The 19,324-nt window shown below is 49.4% G+C and overlaps 5 protein-coding genes across 6 annotated transcripts; 4 read left to right on the forward strand and 1 right to left on the reverse strand.

The window, feature by feature from the left end:
- The first annotated feature begins 164 nt into the window (after positions 1 to 164).
- gp1bb (glycoprotein Ib platelet subunit beta) lies at positions 165 to 2,317 on the forward strand. Its single transcript, XM_047015853.1, has 2 exons — positions 165 to 346; positions 1,377 to 2,317. Exon 2 carries the CDS (start codon positions 1,386 to 1,388, stop codon positions 2,076 to 2,078), a length of 693 nt encoding a protein of 230 aa, XP_046871809.1. The 5' UTR covers positions 165 to 346; positions 1,377 to 1,385; the 3' UTR covers positions 2,079 to 2,317.
- Positions 2,026 to 11,527, forward strand: dhx37 (DEAH (Asp-Glu-Ala-His) box polypeptide 37). Of its 2 annotated transcripts, none has more exons than XM_047015846.1 (27): positions 2,026 to 2,114; positions 2,786 to 2,938; positions 3,193 to 3,362; positions 3,540 to 3,652; positions 3,846 to 4,206; positions 4,357 to 4,505; positions 4,705 to 4,797; positions 5,155 to 5,251; positions 5,454 to 5,567; positions 5,922 to 6,138; positions 6,395 to 6,493; positions 6,601 to 6,671; positions 6,770 to 6,914; positions 7,052 to 7,128; positions 7,202 to 7,434; positions 7,594 to 7,705; positions 7,821 to 7,927; positions 8,070 to 8,258; positions 8,557 to 8,681; positions 8,822 to 8,938; positions 9,206 to 9,378; positions 9,495 to 9,609; positions 9,851 to 9,988; positions 10,197 to 10,291; positions 10,564 to 10,637; positions 10,866 to 10,963; positions 11,111 to 11,527. In XM_047015846.1, the coding sequence occupies exons 2-27, from the start codon at positions 2,827 to 2,829 to the stop codon at positions 11,185 to 11,187; spliced, it is 3,471 nt and encodes a 1,156-aa protein (XP_046871802.1). In that variant the 5' UTR covers positions 2,026 to 2,114; positions 2,786 to 2,826; the 3' UTR covers positions 11,188 to 11,527. The 2 variants fall into 2 exon arrangements, with proteins under 2 accessions (XP_046871802.1, XP_046871801.1); XM_047015845.1 differs by lacking the exon at positions 2,026 to 2,114 and adding an exon at positions 2,400 to 2,610.
- Positions 11,528 to 11,661: 134 nt separating this feature from the next.
- On the forward strand, positions 11,662 to 15,759 carry ufd1l (ubiquitin recognition factor in ER associated degradation 1). Its single transcript, XM_047015914.1, has 12 exons — positions 11,662 to 11,801; positions 12,046 to 12,178; positions 12,386 to 12,418; positions 12,523 to 12,644; positions 12,862 to 12,992; positions 13,245 to 13,317; positions 13,446 to 13,514; positions 13,638 to 13,706; positions 14,025 to 14,075; positions 14,180 to 14,268; positions 14,811 to 14,895; positions 15,131 to 15,759. Exons 1-12 carry the CDS (start codon positions 11,799 to 11,801, stop codon positions 15,200 to 15,202), a joined length of 930 nt encoding a protein of 309 aa, XP_046871870.1. The 5' UTR covers positions 11,662 to 11,798; the 3' UTR covers positions 15,203 to 15,759.
- An 85-nt stretch (positions 15,760 to 15,844) lies between these two features.
- cunh22orf39 (chromosome unknown C22orf39 homolog) lies at positions 15,845 to 17,179 on the forward strand. The gene is made up of 3 exons (XM_047015916.1): positions 15,845 to 15,991; positions 16,208 to 16,375; positions 16,554 to 17,179. Exons 1-3 carry the CDS (start codon positions 15,965 to 15,967, stop codon positions 16,683 to 16,685), a joined length of 327 nt encoding a protein of 108 aa, XP_046871872.1. The 5' UTR covers positions 15,845 to 15,964; the 3' UTR covers positions 16,686 to 17,179.
- Positions 17,128 to 19,065, reverse strand: mrpl40 (mitochondrial ribosomal protein L40). Its single transcript, XM_047015915.1, has 5 exons — positions 18,875 to 19,065; positions 18,617 to 18,700; positions 18,371 to 18,526; positions 18,032 to 18,113; positions 17,128 to 17,804 (listed from the first exon to the last, which is right to left on the reverse strand). Exons 1-5 carry the CDS (start codon positions 18,946 to 18,948, stop codon positions 17,577 to 17,579), a joined length of 624 nt encoding a protein of 207 aa, XP_046871871.1. The 5' UTR covers positions 18,949 to 19,065; the 3' UTR covers positions 17,128 to 17,576.
- Between the last annotated feature and the right edge of the window lie 259 nt (positions 19,066 to 19,324).

Raw genomic sequence — 19,324 nt, forward strand, 5'->3', positions numbered from 1 at the left:
ATATACAGTGTTGTCGTCTTGGAATCTGCGTGCTTGTGTCTGTGTCAGTCAAGTTCTCTCAGTTTGTACTGAGGAGAGAGTTGTTGCTCCTCTTCCTGTGTACTGCCTCTTAAAGACTGTGTGTGTGTGTGTGTGTGTGTGTGTGTGTGTGTGTGTGTGAGTGTGCGCATGTGTGTGTGTGTTTTTGGTTTTTATCAGTGTGTACCAGCTGGGGCTGTATGATTATTTGCCTCTCCTAAAGCCAGAAACACAGTGCCCCTCCGTGCGACCAGAAACACGGTCCCCCTCCACTTGGCCAGAAGGACCTTCCCATCAGGATCTCCAGGCATCACGTGAAGAAGAGAAGGTAAGACTTCAGACTACAGTGAGACTGCAGGGATTAACAGTAGAACGAATCAAGATGCTCCTGAAGGAGGATCTTGCCTGGGAGAATTGTTCATCTGTAGAACAGCTGACAGCACGTCAAGATGTTGTGGGATCTAATTCCACTTGTCCGTTGCTTTGAATACAAGAGTCAAAAATAATAATTTGTTATTTATTTCTCCATAATCAAAGAGGGAGCTGATTGAAACAGTTTGAGAAGCATGAACCTGCTGTAATGACTGTAATGTGCTAACAGTTCAACTGTTTAAATCGTTTTTATTTGATTTTTGATTTGTAATCCACAATAAAACCTTGGATGATGATGATACCTCAGCATTAAATTAATCAAATGGATGAATTTAACTGACTACTACTACCGGTTTACAACAGACATGATTTGCTCTTTATAACTAACCATTACTGTAATATGTATCTAGCCAGTGTAAGTGTAATAGTTACACAGCCAGTCTAACAAGAAACTCCATGGCCTCTCAGTGACTTGTGTCATGACAATCCTGTGCTATTCTACTTCCTGTTTGGGGGAATTCTATCCTGGTTGGGTTATCTCTCTCTGCCACACTCAGACGGTTGGGTCAGACCCACCCAGGGAAGATGCCGTATTAAACGTATCTCTCAGTGAGACCTGTTATCTGCATCCCTCACACGTTCACAACCAGAGACGAGGAAAGCCTCCACTTCACTCCAGCTTCCTCCCTCTCTGCATCCTCATCCGGCCTCCTTGTCTCCTATCCATCCCCTTGGCCTCGCCTTCTCCTCCCCCTTCCCGCCCCCTCCCTCCCTCCTTGCCCCTGTCCTTCAGAGGCCCCTGGAGATTCTCTCTCTGCGGGTTAATCTAAAGAAGGATGACATTAAAGGCAAAGTTCCACACAGTGCAGGTGTATGATCAAGACTGATTCTTAAAGGGGAGGTTCTACTCAGTCTGATGATCGTGTTATTTTCTTAAAGGGATCATCAGCCTGCTTTTGTGTGAGGGTTGTGTTCTGTTCTTACAGTGACTGGTGATGAAGACGATGATGATGGGGCCTCCTCTCTTGTGCGTTCTCGTCCTGTCTGGGATCGGAGTTCAAGGGTCATCGGTATGCCCCTCCCCTTGCTCCTGCCAGAAGGGTCAGGTGGACTGCAGCCAGCGTTCTCTAACCACCTCCTCCCTCCCCCCCCGCTTCCCGTCCAACACCACCCACCTCCGTCTCCACGACAACCTGCTCACCTCCCTCCCCAATGGCATCCTGGACTCCCTGCCCTTCCTGCGCTCCGTCTCTCTCCACGGCAACCCGTGGGCGTGCGACTGCGGCGTGCTCTACCTGCGCGCCTGGCTCCTGCGCCAGCCGCACGGCGACCACGGGCCCCTGAACGGCGACGGCCTGGGTCACGCCAGCCTCGTCGCCACGGCGGGACACCTCCCCGTCAACTGCAGTTTCCCTCCTGACCTGAGGGGGCGCTTGGTGGTCTACCTGACGGAGGAGGAGGTGCTGGACACCTGCCACTACTGGTACTGTGACCTGGCGATGGCATCGCAAGTGTGCCTTTGCGTGTTTGTGCTGCTGCAAGCGGCGCTGCTGGTGGCCGTGGTGGTGTTCCTGCGCCGGTTCGAGAGGCTGTCGCGGGAGGCGCGCCGAACCGCCGACGAGAGCCTCACGGGAGGGGAGGGCTGTCTCGGGAGCGAGCGTGAGCCTTTAAAGGATAGCAGATTCTGAAAAAAGGGAGCTTTTCCTGCTTATTGTATCCAAACTGTAAGTTTAAATCAAACAGAATAATGTCTAGGTTTTTGAAAGAACGTGACCTTTTTTGACATTTATTATTTTTATATGATAATTAGTCATGCTATGTTATTTTCCTATTGCTAAGAAGTGCCTATTTTCATATATGTGTATGTTATGTTTGACTGTGTGGGCATTGAAATCAAATTAAAGAGCTGTATGCAGTGTCTTGTCCATCCCTGTCTCCGCAGAAAGTTTTGTCTGTACAACTAAGAACATTGTTCAGCGCCATTTCATACTCAAGACAATAGTGTATTTCACGGCCAACTATTGATAGTAGACACAGGCATCTGTTTCTTTACTATAGTTGATGAGGTGACGTTTTTAAGCGGAACCTTTGTACGCAGCCATTAAATGCGACGGAAATTTAAGCTGCTGGACCAGCACCACTTGTTGTTTACACGTGAGATATTGGATGTGAGTGGAGTCGGAAAAACCATCCTGTTGGTTGATTAGAGCTGTTTTGAAGGTTTGATGTTTGTTGTTAACCTTATTGTGTTTAATGTATAAGCTAAGCTAATTGCTAACGTTTTAATGGCATAGATATTTCTCATCTCCCTCTTGCAAGTTGCAACGACAGCAAGTAGTCATCGCGATCAGTTCTCCACTGTCCAGCTCAATAAATGCTCATTATTTACACCCAGAGCTCCTGTCTGTGCTGGTGTAACAGAGATCTCTGTGCGAGATGGGGAGACTGAGAAAGAAACATAATTGGAAGGGGAGGCAGCAGGACAGCGAGACCCGACCTGCACCGGAGGCAGGGAAGCCCGGGACAGATGTAGTCGTAGAGTTAAAAGGTGAGAAACAGTCATTCACATGAAGTGGTCACAGAAACTGTTGAGAGTGACGGAGACAATGAGTTACAGAATGAGAGAAAGAGAGAGATGTAAGGAGATATGCGTGTGCGTGAGAGAGACAGACATGGTTAGGGTTAGAAACAGAATCTAGGTACTTCAGTATCTAAAGATGATCTGGCAATTATAAACACGGTCTGTTCTATTGTAAACAGAAGCCTCTATTCTTCCCTTCCTCCTCCCTCCTCTCCCCCTAGATGGGGCTAATCTGAAGGGGCTGGACGAGAGCAACGCGCTGGTCCTCCCAGCCTCCAAACCCAAGGAGAAGAAAGGCCTGCAGAAGCCAGTGCGTAAGAAGGCGCCTCTCACTAAGAAACAGAGGAAGAACCTGGAGAAAGTTCTGGAGCTCAAAGAGAAGAAAGCTCATGTAAGCGTCCTTGCTCGCCAACACGAAAAAACACTCATTTAAAGTGACCTCTTCATCTTACCAACGTCATAGAGCATGACCTTGTCATCTCAGACACTGTTCACTCCAGGGTCTATAATAGTATGGAAAATGGGTTTGTTTAGAGAAACGCTCAGTTTGTGTGTGTGTGTGTCGCAGAGAGCAGACATCCTGACCAAGCTGTCAGAGGTGCAGATTCCTGAGGCGGAGCTGAAACTGCTCTACACCACCTCCAAGATGGGCACTGGAGACAAGCTGTACCAGAATAAACAGTACGGAGTTACCCACACACACACTAGAACATTCTGATCCTCCTTCCCTTCCTCACTCTCACACGCACAGGTACAGATTCACACCCTTCCTTCCTCACTCTTGTCTGTCTCACACACACACACGCACACACAACCACACACACACTTACTCGTGGCCTCTCTCTCACCCCGCCTTCCCCTGTGATGTCATCAGGACCCTGGAGGTGGTGGACGAGGGAGGCTCCGGGCCCAGGATCAACAGCGTAAGCGGAGCCAACAGGAAGAGGAAGTGGACCCATCAGCAGGACGAGGAGGATGAGAGGGCGGAGGAGGACGACAGCAGCGATTTAGACACTTCCTCCGATGAGGAAGAGTTGGAGAACGGAAGGGTGGAGGTGGAGGAGGAGGAGGAGAAGCCCCAGGAGCCTCCTCGTCCCTGTCAGGAGGAGGAGGTCAAGAAAGCGAGGGAGGAGACGGAGGAGAGGGGAGAGGGGAGGGCTGCGGCCCAGCGCTCGAGGAAGAGCGACTCCCAGCCGGCTGTCTTCATACCCGTGGACCGACTGCCTCAGATACAGGTGTGTGTGTGTGGACATGGGCCTCCTGTTATCAGGTTTACATATGAAGTGTTTATTTTGTGTGCACTTCACAAGCAGCATGTGATTATTTTCCTTCTGTGTGTGTGTGTGTGTGTGTGTGTGTGTGTGTGTGTGTGTGTGTGTGTGTAGGAGGCCCGTCTGAGGCTGCCTGTGCTCGCAGAGGAGCAGGTGATCATGGAGGGGGTGAAGGAGAACCCCTTCGTGGTCCTCTGTGGAGAGACGGGAAGTGGCAAGACCACCCAGGTGCCCCAGTTCCTGTACGAGGCCGGCTACGCCAGGTACACAAGCGGACGACCCCCCCCCCTCTCCTTCATCCTGAACCCTTCTGATGTTGGTTATCCTCTCGATTTCCCCCAGTCTTGCCGTCTGTAAAGACCGAGGTTGAGAAAGTATGAATGAGCATATTTGACAACCTCTCTCTCTCTCTCCCCCCCACCCTCTCTCTCTCCCTCCTCCGCCGCTCCTCTCTCTCTCCAGTGGTAGTGGGATCATAGGTGTGACAGAGCCCAGGAGAGTGGCAGCCGTCAGCATGTCCCAGAGAGTGGCCAAGGAGATGAACGTGTCCACACGGTCTGACAACAGTCCTCTCTTCCCTCCTTTCTCTTATCCTCTCTCCTCCTCTCTCCTTATCCTATCTCCTCCTCTCTCCTTATCCTCTCTCCTGCTCTATCCTATCCTTTCTCTTATCCTCTCTCTCCTCCTATCCTTTCTCCTCTCTCTCTTCCTCTCTCCTATCCTCTCTCCTCCACTCTCCTATCCTCCTCCTTTCCACTCCTCTAAAGTATCAGGTTATACTACCAGGGTTTCCTCCTTCCTCATCAACCCCACGTCTTAATCTGGGGTGAAAGGTCACAAGTAGGGACCTTCTTAAAGTCATCCTAATGCACATGATGTACTCTAATCTCCTCCACTTGTGCTGGTATCCAGGGTGGTGTCCTATCAGATTCGCTTTGAGGGGAACGTGACGAGTGACACCAAAATCAAGTTCATGACAGATGGTGTCCTGCTGAAGGAGATTCAGAAGGTAAAAAAACAACCCTTTGCTCTCTTCATTCTTCACCCCTCCTCGTGTTGGCCCCTGCAGCAGCCATCTCTGTCTCTTTCTCTCTCACCCTCTCTCTCTCTCTCTCTCTCTCTCTCTCTCTGTCTCTCTCTCTCTGTCTCTCTCTCACCCTCTCTCTCTGTCTCTCTCTCTCTCCCTCCCTCTCCCTGTGTCTCTGGTGTAGGACTTCCTGCTCCAGAGGTACAGTGTGATCATCATAGACGAGGCCCATGAGAGGAGTGTGTACACGGACATCCTGGTCGGCCTGCTGTCTCGCATCGTCCCCCTGAGGAACAAGGTGAGCGGGTCTGTCCTGGCTGTCTGGCTGTCCTGTCTGTCCTACTGTCTGTCCTACTGTTTGTCTTATCTGTCTGTCTGCCTGTCTGTCCTGGCTGTCTGGCTGTCCTGTCTGTCCTACTGTTTGTCTTATCTGTCTGTCTACCTGGCTGTCCTGTCTGTCCTACTGTCTGTCCTACTGTTTGTCTTATCTGTCTGCCTGTCTGTCCTGTCTGTCTGTCAGCCTGTCTGTCTGGTGTTTCCTGTCTGGTGTGACCTGGTATTTCCTGTCTGGTGTGACCTGTTATTTCCTGTCTGGCGTGACCTGGTGTTTCCGGTCTGGCGTGACCTGGTGTTTCCTGCGTGTGTCACACAGAAAGGCCTCCCCATGAGGCTGCTGGTCATGTCTGCCACCCTGCGCGTGGAGGACTTCACAGAAAACAGGAAGTTGTTTCCCTCGCCCCCGCCCGTCCTCAAGGTGGACGCCCGGCAGTTTCCTGTGTCGGTCCACTTCAACAAGAGGACTCCGCTGGAGGACTACTCTGGAGAGGTGTTCCACAAGACCTGCAAGATCCACCGCATGCTGCCCCCAGGTACACACACACACAGGGGCAGACACGCATAATCCAACACACTTACACGCGCATTCAAATATACACACAGCTAGACATACAGTACAAGCACACACACACACATGCAGAATCACACACGGAGACACAGACATGAGCACAGGTGTGTGTGAGGGACAGCAGCTGTGTGTGAGTGACAGCAGCTGTGTGTGAGTGACAGCAGCTGTGTGTGAGTGACAGCAGCTGTGTGTGAGTGACAGCGGGCTGTGTGTGTCTCCAGGGGGGATCCTGGTGTTTCTGACGGGCCAGGCGGAGGTCCAAAGTGTGTGCAGGAGACTGAGGAAGGCCTTCCCCTGCAGGAGGGAACACACCGACACTGGTGAGCTACACACTGTTGCACGCTAACGTATATCCAGTGTGATTCTATTCCTACAGCAGCTCCTCAGCAGCAGTTGAGGTCATGTGATTAACCCTGAGTGTCCTCAGGTGAGGGGGAGGAGCCAGACGCCTCGGAGGAGACTAGGAAGTTTAAGAAGGCCAAGCAGAAGAAGGCTGTGGTATGAAGGAACCCTCGCCGCTCTGTCCAGAACGTCTATCCAGGACGTATGTGTGTATAGGAACGTACTAAGGTTCTGTGTGTGTGTTCATCCTTCAGTCGCTGCCGAGGATCGACCTGGATACCTACTCGGCCCTCCCGGTGGACGAGGAAGGCGAGGACCGGCAGGCGGGGGTTGGCGAGGACGACGGGTGGGAGGGGGAGGGGTCCTTCCTGGATGAAGGAGACGACCCCGGGAACACAGGTGGGTGTTCCCGCTGAGAAAGCCAGAAACGATTGACTTTTAAATAATGTGTTTGCCCTGAAACGGTTTCTTCTTCTGTGTGTGTGTGTATGTATGTGTGTGTGTGTGTGTGTGTGTGTGTGTGGGTGCGTGCGTAGAGGAGAAAGCAGACCCCTCCCATCCCCTCTACGTCCTCCCTCTCTACTCTCTCCTGGCGCCCGAACAGCAGGCAAAGGTGAGGACACACTGACTAGACATACGTGTGTGTGTGTGTTAACCTGTGTGTGTTAACCTGTGTGTGTGTGCAGGTGTTCAGCCCGCCCCCTCCTGGAGCTCGCCTGTGCGTGGTGGCGACCAACGTGGCGGAGACCTCCCTCACCATCCCGGGGATCAAGTACGTGGTGGACTGCGGCCGCGTCAAGAAGCGCTTCTACGACCGCGTCACAGGGGTGTCCTCCTTCAAGGTCACCTGGACCTCACAGGCCTCGGCCAATCAGAGAGCTGGGAGGGCCGGCCGAACGGAACCCGGGCACTGCTATAGGTCAGGATTGTTGAGAGGGGGGGGGGAAGCCTCTTGTCTGGTTTGGAGAGCAAATTCTTCCTTGTCTGTTGTCTCCTTGTTAGTTACTAGCTGAAGTGTGTGTGTGTGTGTGTGTGTGTGTGTGTGTGTGTGTGTGTGTGTGTGTGTGTGTGTGTGCAGGTTGTACTCGTCGGCAGTGTTCTCAGACTTCAGTCCGTTCTCCGAGGCAGAGATCACTCGCAGGCCTGTAGAGGACCTGGTTCTGCAGATGAAGGACCTCAATATAGACAAGGTACCACCACACAGAACCTTATTCAGACCCCTTCACAGAACACGGAACCCCTTTTATAGAAGGTCCAGAAAAAACTATTACAAGAGAATATCTGTGTGTGTGTGTGTGTGTCCAGGTGGTGAACTTCCCGTTCCCCACCCCTCCCTCCATGGAGGCCCTGGTAGCAGCAGAGCAGCTGCTGGTCTCCCTGGGGGCCTTGGAGGAACCCCCCCGCACTGGACGGTAAGCTTCCACCTCTCTCTCTATGTCTCTCTCTCTCCACCTCTCTCTCTATGTCTCTCTCTCCACCTCTCTCTCTATGTCTCTCTCTCTCTCTCTCCACCTCTCTCTCCCTCACCGTCTCTCTCTCCCTCCCCTCCCACAGGGTGAAGGACATTGAGCGCGCTCGTCTGAGCTGTCCCGTCACCCCCCTGGGCCGGGCCATGGCCTCCTTCCCCGTGGCGCCGCGCTACGCCAAGATGCTGGCCCTGGGCCGGCAGCAGGACTGCCTGCCCTACGTCATCGCCGTGGTGGCGGCCATGACGGTGCGAGAGATCATGGAGGACCTGGACAGGTGGGTGGTCTGGTGCACTGAAGGGGGATCTGAACGGATTTATGTGGAGCTATACCTTTAAGTGTTAGGGTGGTGGTTTATATGACATGGGTTGTGTTTGTTCAGAAGAGGTTTTTATCCCAAGCGATGTATAGAGTATATACTAGTGCATTTAGAAATGAATACAGAAGATCAAGGATCATCTAAAGTTCTTGAAAGAAAGAAAGAAAGAGTGATTTGACTATGGGGTTTTTGTTTGTTTTCTAGAATGTTCAGGAGATGTAGATGTTAACGATGAGTGTGTCTCTGTGCCCCCCAGACCGGCCGGCAGTGAGGACGAGAGCTCCAAGCTGGCCCAGCGCCGGGCCCGGCTAGGCCAGATGAGGAGGCTGTGGGCTGGGCAGGGAGCCTCGCTGCTCCTGGGTGATCTCATGGTCATGCTGGGTGAGGAAACCAGCCATCAAATGCTCATTTGAAATAGAGTCTCTGTACTGCAGTGCCTGTTGGGGGCACTCTTTGGCGGCTCATGCTAGTGCGTTAGTTTACTTGGTGAATTCTGATGAATAGTGTGTGTGTGTGTCTAGGTGCCGTGGGGGCGTGTGAGTTTGCCGGCTGCACAGCTCAGTTCTGTGAGGAGAACGGGCTGAGGTATAAAGCTATGATGGAGATCAGGAGGCTCAGAGGGCAGCTGACCAACGCAGGTGCACACACACTCACAACCAAAGGACACACACTTTCTCTCACACACACTCTTTGTCTCTCTCTCTCTATCTCCATCTATCTCCATCTATCTCTCTCTCTCTCACACACACACAATCTCTCCATCTCTTGCACGCATTGGCTCTCTCACATACATACGTGTTCTCTCTTTCTCGCATACACACGTCCCTTCTCTCACACACACACGTCCCCTCTCTCTCACACACACCCACACAGACAAACACTGAGCAGAAGCCCTTGTCCCCTAGTGAATGCCGTGTGTCCGGCGGTGGGCGTGTTCGTGGACCCCAAGATGGCCCCGCCCACGGAGAGCCAGGTGGTGTGCCTGCGTCAGGTGGTGCTGGCGGGGCTGGGCGACCACCTGGCCCGACGGGTCCAGCCCGAGGAGATGCTGGACCCCAAATGGAGGAACGGCTACAAGGTGAGATCCAGTCATGTTTACTCATGATGATGTGTTCTTTTAGCAGACTGGGCTGAAGAATCATTAGTGGTTGTGTCTCCTTCCTGATGTCGTGAATGCATGCGGTTGTTTTCCAGACGGCTCTCCTGGACGAGCCTGTGTACATCCACCCCTCCTCCGCCCTCTTCAAAACCCTGCCTCTGTTCGTGGTATACCAAGAGGTCATGGAGACCACCAAGATGTACATGAGAGGTGTGTTCACCGCGGCCACGAGGGGTTCTCTTCCTGTCGAATACAGCGACGGGATCACGCAGGAACATGGGAAACCCAGACAATAACAAAAACAAACGATTACATCAACTTTAAATCATAAATCTGTGATGGTGATGTTTTGTTTGTGTTAAGTTGTGGTGTTTTTTTATTTATTACTTTGTCACAAAATGTGGTCCCAACTAATAAAAGCCACTTAACACGAATGACACCCTTCTCCCAGGTGTGTCAGCGGTGGAGCCGGAATGGGTGCCCCGCCTGCTCCCGCAGTACTGCCATTTTGGCTCTCCCCTGTCGAGCCCGGCGCCCTGGCTGTGTGAGGCCACAGGCAGGGTGAGGTGCCACTGCCCCAGCACCTTCTGTGAGTCACCTGCCGCTCTCTCCCTCCACCTCCCTGTGTTGTCTTAACGGGTTAGACTGACAGTTGTCTCTCTTTTTTTATCATCATCTCTCTCCTCTCCCTCTTTCTCTCCCTTGCGCCATTCCTTCCTCTTTGTTCGATCTCTTTCTGTCCCTCATCCACGTTTCTGTTTCTCTCTTCCTCCCATCCCTCTCTCTTCCCGCCACAGTCCGTGTGGCCTGGCAGCTTCCTGCTATGGAGATGGATTACCCAGAAGGCCTTGACCGCTACAAGCTGTTCGCCAGGTTCCTGCTGGAGGGACAGGTAGTGTATTCACACAGCTGATGAGTCAGCCCTCCTCACTGCCCTGGTGTTCCTACCAAACCCCCCCTCCCCCCCAGAGCTCTAGATCAACGTCATCCACTATCATCCTCCTCGCATCGTCCAGAGCTGGGCCCTCCACAGTGACCCACTGTCGTCAGTCATCCACAGTGACCGTCCGGGGCTGTCCAAGCTCAGTCGAGCGGCTTTAGCTTCTTCGTGTGGACGAATCGGCTCGTCCGTGGAACTGACATTTGCGTGTGTCGCGTTTTCAGGTGTGTCCTAAACTGAAGCGACACAGTGCCCACCTTCTCTCCAGCCCGTCCATCATGCTGAAGAGCTGGGCCAAGTAAGGAGCCCTCCTACACCACACCCCTTTAACACTCCTCCACCCACCACACCCCTCAGGAACACTAGCTGTCGTTAAGACGTCAGCCAATGGGAATCCATAATAAAAAAGGGTTTGTGTTTTCAATGTGTGTGGAGTGAGTGTCATGTGTATACTATGAATGGTAGGTTGGTTCTGAGTTGAGTGACGGTCGTGTGAGTGTTAACCAGAGGGTGTGTCCTCTCCCAGACTTCAGCCCAGGACTGAGGCTGTGTTGGGGGCCCTGGCTTCTGAAACGGTGGACTGCAGAGAGGCCCTGCTCGCTGCCTGGAAGAACAACAGCCAATGTGAGTGTGTCTATGTGCTAAATGTATAGATGTATATATTTTTTTTTTTATGTTCGTTTGCTTTTACTGACCACCTCTTTCTCTCAACCCCCACCTCTCCCCATCTCCCTCTCTGTCTCCCTCTCTTGTATCTCCTTCTCTCCGCAGTCCTCTTGTCTGCCTACTGCCAGTGGCTTCCTGAGGCGATGCACCAAGAGGTGGCAAAGAGCTGGCCACCGGTCTGAACACAGACACACACACAATCCTGAACCCAGCAGACAGGAGGGCGATCCTGAGACGAACACGACTCAGATCTCTACCAAAACACCAAACACCTACAGTGCCAGTGACTACCCCTGACACACAAGATGTCCCAGGGCTCTCTCCTCTGAGTGTTTTATATGTCTGTGTAAAGCAGGGTACTCTCTATGGTAGAGGAAGGGGCTTGTCATTATCATGTGTAGTTGCACCTCTGTTAGAGCCATTGTGGATTTTATACTACTCCTGTTCTGATCAGCCTGTATGCTGCCAATACTGTATGTATGGTCTTTGTAAGACTTGTATTAAAGTGTGGTTTTGAATGAAGATGGGATTTGTGTTTGAAGATGTATTTTGTTTCAGGAAATTTACTTTAGAGACATTGTTATTATGACACTACTTAATGTTACCAGAGCAAAAAACAAAACAAAAAAACATCTAAGGCTTTGTACGTCACTACCTGCTATGACCTCACTTCCGTGGTTGAAGAGGAAGACAACATTGGATGCAACAGTAACTATTTAGTCGCACAGGGATATACAAAAAGGTCCTGTATTTAACTATTTTGTGTAAGGAAGTTGACGTCCCAATAGTCAACATGGTAAGTAATAACAATACAAAACATCGAGGACAATATAGCCTATTAATTCTTCTTGCCTGTAAGCAACGCTACAATAGCTAACATTAGCTGTTCAACAACATGACGAAAGAAAGATGCACTGTCACTGTAGTCGAATTTGAGTGTAAAATATCCAGGTAGCATGCTTTGTTGTGCTTGAATCAGTCTGTTAACATCAGCACCTATCCAGATTGAAATAATTGTTCAATTTGTTTTTGTGTTGCAGTTTTCCTTCAACATGTTCGATCACCCTATTCCACGGGCTTTCCAAAACCGCTTCTCCACGCAATACCGTTGCTACTCGGTGTCTATGCTGGCAGGTCCCAACGACCGGTCGGACGTCGAGAAAGGAGGAAAAAGTTTGTGATATTATACTACAGATATACAAAATGTATTACTGTAACTGTGTCCAGTCTACGTAGTGAAATGACGGAACGTAGCTATGTCACCAATGCATCACTCCAACGAAGCACTTGTACTGAACCATGTGAGCTTAACTGGGCCGTTCTTAGTACAAGTAATTGCTAGCTTCCAAAGTTAATGTATGCTTTCTGTTCTATCTGTAGTTATAATGCCACCATCCGCTCTTGACCAGCTCAGTAAGTAGCCTACTCTCCATTATTCTCACTCCAACATTACCCGGACGTGTTCTTCAAAGAAAAATCCTTTTGACAGATAGCTCTGATCCCTTTCCCCCACACAGGCAGACTGAACATCACCTACCCCATGCTGTTTAAGCTGACCAACAAGAACTCAGACAGAATGACTCACTGTGGTGTGCTGGAGTTTGTTGCAGATGAGGGAATCTGTTACTTGCCACACTGGGTTAGTTAAACCATGTTGTTGAACTCGACAACAAAAGCTATTTTACACATAAATCATGTTTATAGTTACGTTATTTTAACTTGTTCCGAAAATGGAAAACCTTGTTCTACCTTTTCAGGTCTGTGTACACATGACATGTTTTGAGAAGAATAGACTACCTCCGATATACTGTCATAAAGCAATCATTTGTGTGTGTGTGTGTGTGTCCTGGCTGTAGATGATGCAGAACTTGCTCCTGGAGGAAGGAGGGCTGGTTCAGGTGGAGAGTGTCAACCTCATGGTGGCCACCTACTCCAAGTTTCAGCCCCAGAGCCCAGACTTCCTGGACATCACCAACCCCAAGGCCGTGTACGACAGCAGCCTTCCATACGCTCTGGATGTTTAGAACCTCAAACACAGACTGATAGATTAAGATTGGACTGTTATTGGGTATATCCATATAGTTTTAACTGCCGAGCTTGGATAAAGAAGGGTTAACCGACAGGATAGAATAGTTTTTAAATCACATTTCTGCTACAGTGGTCGGCCAAAGTTATCATACCTAAATACCTCCATTTCTGGTTGAAAACTGACCTGTGGCTATGTGTCTCTGTGTCACAGGTTGGAAAATGCCTTGAGAAATTTTGCCTGCTTAACCACAGGCGATGTCATCGCTATCAACTACAATGAAAAGGTAAACATTGAAATGCGGTAACAGACCGTGGACCACATCTCTTTAACGAAGCCGTAGGAGTTCAGGACGTGGGATGCATGCCGTCATGTGACCTTACCCCTTCCTCTCCTGCTTGTCTCTTATGACAGATCTATGAGTTACGGGTCATGGAAACCAAGCCGGACAAAGCAGTGTCCATCATCGAGTGTGACATGAATGTAAGTCCCCCTGCCACAGTAATACCAACCGTCCGAAATACAACCATGGTAAATGTGTGTCAGTTAGAGCTACAGTTGTGTCTGTCCGATATCCGTGACCTGAATGTGTGTCCGGTGTTTCAGGTGGACTTTGACGCTCCGCTGGGGTACAAGGAGCCTGAGAGGAGGCCTCAGCACCACGAGGAGCCCACGGTAGGAGCCCTGCTGCAGCTCACTGGGAGGGGCCACAGGGCGAGGGGAGGGTGCAAGGGGAGGGGCCACAGGGCGAGGGGAGGGGCTATGGGGTGAGGAGGGGCCACAGGGCGAGGGGAGGGGCCATAGGGCGAGGAGGGGCCACAGTACAAACAACATAGGGAATATCGGGTGTGAAATATTGGATAATTCTAGGTTGAAAATGACAAAGACGAGTGCTACTGTAAGAACTAGATTACAAACTAAATGTAGACGATGACCCAGTTGGCTGGACTCACAATGGTGGTTCTCTTTCTTTCTTTCTTTTCTCTCTCTCAGGAGGAGGAAGGAGACGCCAACAGCTATGCTGACATGGACATGGGATTCCGGGTCAGTTGTAGACAGGCGCAGTTCTCTTTACATGTATTTACCATATACACGCTAGTGAGCATGGGAGCAAAGCATACGTTTCTAACCGGAACTTTCCCATGCAGGCTTTCACTGGTTCTGGCAACCGCCTTGACGGCAAGCTGAAGGGCATCGAGCCTAGCCCTGTCCCCATTGATCCCAGCGACATCAAAAGGTGAGCAGACGTCAGCCGTGTTTAGAGTCTGCGCTGTTGGATGTTCACAGGGAGTAAACGGTAGTTGGTGAAACGGGGTGATTCTCTTGCATCTAGTCATCCAGGGATCAGCTTGACAAGCCTCCTTCATGTACCTAACAGAGTCGATCAGACCTGGGGGGCTGCATCAGTCTAGTAGTGTCTTTGCGAGGTGGGGTTTTTAGACTGCTTACATGCCTCCCTATTAGAATAATAATGTTGGTTATTTAAATAGCACCTTTCTCACATCTAAGAATATTCTTACATTACATGTTAGGTCAAACTCGCTCTTGGAAGTCGCTTTGGATAAAAGCGTCTGCTAAATGCATAAATGTAATGTAAATGTAGAATTCCGATGTACATAAATAAGCAACCATTCACATAGAACACATTGAAAGCAAGACCGAAGTTGCCTACAGTAGATGAGTTGATAGGAATGTCAGATGATACAAACTCCCGGTTGGGCACGATGAGCGGTGATGATGTCACCGATGGTGTTGACCTTTAACCTCCACTGCCCACAGGGGCATCCCTAACTACGAGTACAAGGTGGGCAGGATCACCTTCATCCGCAACTCCAGACCCCAGCCCCGGAGGACCATGGAGGATGTGAGTACCACCGTCATATTCAACCACCAAATAATTAAGACAACAACTTGGGTTGGGGGATTTTTTAATTGTAAAAAAAATACGTGAGGCAAACTGTTGCTTAGAGAGATGAATTATATGCCGTATCAGTGGTACGTGTTATAGTGAGGTTCTTCAAGCTGCACTGTTATACCTGAGCCAGATAGATCATTTAGAGGACTCATTCCTGCTTATGTGTCTTGTCTGTCCTCACCAGGATGAGCTGAGCAGGTTCATCGCCTTCTCTGGGGAAGGACAGTCACTACGCAAGAAGGGCAGGAAGCCATGAGGCTTTACGTCTTAACCTGGAGGCCCGGACTGATTTAACACAGACTCTGAACGCTCCCAAACACAACACAAGGAAATCAATACAGGCCACGATGACAACTGCGGTCGCTTGGTCCCTCAGAGCAAAGATTTGCTGCTGCGGGGGCATCGGAAAGGAAGGGTTTTTCATTGTCTAAACGTATTATGATCATTTCCCAGTTTATCCACGATATGAAACCGCTCAACATTCAGCCTGTGTGTTTGAATTTTGGGTTATTTGTTTCACAGGTTGAGTCACAATTTAGTTCCATTTAACTTTCTTTTGGGGGGAAATGTAGCCAATGGATTCCCCAGTTTTGCCCTGTCCTTCATTTTGAAGGGCCACTGTCAAATGTTAAGACAAAACGATAGCCTACTTCTAATAATCACATTGTTTCGAGTTGAAGGGTTTTCACAATTGGGTTGGGATGTAGGACCTTGTGGATTATGTCTATCTTGGGTGAGTGGCATGACTGCTTTTTATTTTATTTATAAACTCTGACATGAGGACTACTGCTTTGAAATAAAGAACATTCAGTATATTTGTCTTCCTCTAATTTCTTACTGAAATGTCATTGTTTTAGTGCAGGAATGATACGTATATAAGAAACGCTTTTCGGTAAACGGTGGAATCGCTCTCGACAGTGGGCGGAAGCTGTGTGCGTACGTAACCTCTTATTGGCCCCGAGCAAGGTTCGTGACTCAACGTCTTTCACGCTGTGACGTCTGTTTGGGGAAAATAACGATGGCAGCCTCTGAAGCGATGTGGAGGGTAACGTATGCAATACTGTATTTTTACCATGACGTACATTTAATCACATGCCCAGCATCACAAACTGCATCCGAGTAATTCGATGTAAGGTTATGTAATCTAAATTAAAACACAGTGAGGGAGCTAGGCTAGCTAGCTAGGCTAAATTGTTGCTGTCAGTACACATTAGCCAGAAACACCAGCCCCTTCATCGTGTGTCTGTGTCACCTCCACTAGCCTCCTCGTAACTGTGATGTCTACTGGAGTGAGTTCAGGCACTGCAAAAGCCTGTGGAACCGTTTTCACCACTATTACGCTCATGGCACTTCACCTTCCTGCCAGCAATGGAAAGAGGACTTCAACATGTGCAAACAGTGGGAGAAACACCCAGACCCAGAAACCAAGGTAGAGTAGACGCCACAATCGTGTGTCTGGTAGAATGTCACATTATCATGTACTCATTTACACAAGCAACTGGTGACGGGTATATGAAAACGGCCTTTATCTTTCACGTGTGCTTGCGTGCGCACTTGGCTCAAAACCATCCCTTGACTGAGTTTTCATCTTTTATTGCGTTGTCCAGGAGGCGTTACAGAGCAGTGAGAGGAAGAGGGTAGCAGAGCAGAGGAAGTTTACCCCTGTCTGGGAGATGAGGAGAGAACCTCCAAGAGACTGGCACCTGCCCCTGAACCAGGACAAGCCTCAGGACTCCTGAACACCCACCCACAGCACGAGTCCTCTGTGGGGCTAAAGACTTCTGAGATGCCAGTTTGCTGCAGAAATGTGCATGAAGCCTCCCGGGTTCTCTGCCCAGTAGAGGTTACAATGAAGGTGGTATGACCTTATGGACTGTACTCTACAGTGGTGTCCAATTTCCTGCACTGATTTTGGGTGTGCTGTGAGATTGAATTGTGCCAGACACTTCAGGGTCTTGTATGAATGGGCTCAGCAAGCGTGGAAGGATGTCAAACATTTGTCATGAGAATTTCACTTTTGGTACTTTGGAAATGCTAGATAAAGGGACATGGAATATAGATAGCATTTGATCGTAGCAATTTGAGTTGACACCCTCTTACCAGACACCCATAACATTGTATGGAAATCTAATTAGCATGATTGTGTTGCTGAACCCCTTTGTCATAGACACCAGTATCAAAGTATGTTAATGGCCTTTAATGATTCATTCACATTTGTGTGTGTGTGTAACATACATGAATCTGATCACGCATTACAATAAAAAACATGAATTTCAAGGTTTTGATGTTGTACATTTTGGGACATACCCAGTATTACTTTTTCAAACATGACAACACTGAATGAGCTGATGAAACCACACCCCGGTGAGACGTTGCAATCGACCATCTTTCTTTTTTATGGACACAACATCTTCCTCTGGCAGTCAACACATGATAGAACTGCCAATCTGACGAACGCAAGCCCCTCCCAGTTTTGTGGAAGTTGCAAAGACGTGACAGCGGACGCAATCCACCCGGGTGTGATCCTTTTTCTGAGGAAATCTCATAAAAACGTCTGGCCCGTTGTCACGTCAAGTTCGTCTGAAGATGGATCTGCAACACCAGATGCGACTACTCCTCATCCCACCTTCTCACTGAGTGTAGACCTTGGTGATGTCTGTGTATTTGCCCTCCGGTGCTTCGTACTGGGGCTTGGGTGGAGTGAAACAGGGCCCCTTTTGGCTGAAGGGGAAGAGCAGGGGGTCTGGCTTCAGTGCAGCCTGGTAGAGGTCCTCCGACACCAGCTGCAGCTCCTTCAGGGCCTCCGCCTGGGCCTCCAGGGCCTGGCCCACAGCTTCCATCTCAGCCCGGTGCTGCTCCTGAGTGGGCCAGGGGGAACAGGAAGCACAGTGAGAACCCCAGAGAAACACAGGAGATAAAACATGCCTTTTTTATACAGCTATACACAGAAAAGAATAGGCCTAATATCTCTCATATAACACAACATCATGCTTACTTAGTATTTCTTAATGCATACACACTTGATGTATTTTTTGTATGCATTATATTATGCATATTCTCAGGTGGTTTTGACAGGTCGTCTTACCAGTTTGTAGCGGGACCACTCCTTCAGCAGCAGAGCTCGCCGCTCGCTATCCTCGAAGGACAGCTGAGTTGGAGCACGGCTCCTGAGAAACGCAACACAGGCCATTAACCACTGACTACACTGGATGAGTTCATCGAATGATGAATTAATTAAATATGCATTTTGACAGTAAGACTCACTCTACCAGACTTAACCACAGCGCTCCAAAGTTTCTAGCTGGTCATCAATGGAAATGATCGCATCTCCATCAACATTGGGAATGGTTTGCAGTGGCCAGCCCCGTTTCCAGCCAGCACACGTAGTATCTACAGAATCTACAGCTGGTATTGTGAACCATACCTTGCTTCGTCCAGATATTTAGCTGGAGTGATGAAGTCTTCGATGGGGATCATCTCCGGGGGAACCTTCTCCAACCTCTTCAGCTTCTTCTTCATCCTCTCCCTGATCATCTGCTCCCTCCGGGGGTCCACCTTCTTCTTTCTCCTGGGTTCAGCCCTGTTCGATCACGGCAAGTGTTCAGATCGCAGCCTACACATGCTGTTATTGTTGTAGCGGTTGAACAAGTCAGATGATCTTCCACTATACCTTAGCGGGGCTGAGGTCTTCAACGTGAGAACTGAAGCAAACCAGGGAGCTTGTGCTACCTGGCCATTCACTGCCAGCACAGATCTGGGACAACAGCATTTATAAAGCATCATTAAATGCGGGAACGACCTTGTGTGTAAGCACTAATGACAGGACCAGAGATGCTTTGCTTCGGCTCTAGTTCAGTGTATTCAACGTGTTAGCTATTAGCAACGTGGGTACATCAGAGATAGCACTAACTATGGCTATGCTACTTACCTTGGCGCTGCATTCTGTCGAGTCAATACCCTGCACAGGGCACGCGCTAACGTTATCGCTATCGCTAACGACATGGTTCCTTTCGATCACTTTTCATGCATATTTTGATAAAAGCTTTTCAAGTGTGTTTCAAATTATATCATTGCTGTCCCCTTGACAGCCATAGGACGGAAGTACAGTGCAGTTAATGAATAATCAAGTAAACGAAGTTTTGAATTTGAAACCGCACTTTCTAATGCATTGTTATAGCGGTCGGAAAATGCTAAAAATAATTTGGCAACTCTGAAAGAAGATATTAGTAATGTTACACCAAATAAAAAAGCTATGTTTCATTTGACCTGTATTGTATACTGTGGTATTATAAACATATCTATATATAATAAAATACGTAAAGTTTGATCAAAACATTATCGAAAGTGTTTCAATCAATGCTAAGACACTTTCATCAGT

This window comes from Hypomesus transpacificus, unplaced genomic scaffold (assembly GCF_021917145.1).
Source record: "Hypomesus transpacificus isolate Combined female unplaced genomic scaffold, fHypTra1 scaffold_31, whole genome shotgun sequence".
Taxonomy (NCBI): domain Eukaryota; kingdom Metazoa; phylum Chordata; class Actinopteri; order Osmeriformes; family Osmeridae; genus Hypomesus; species Hypomesus transpacificus.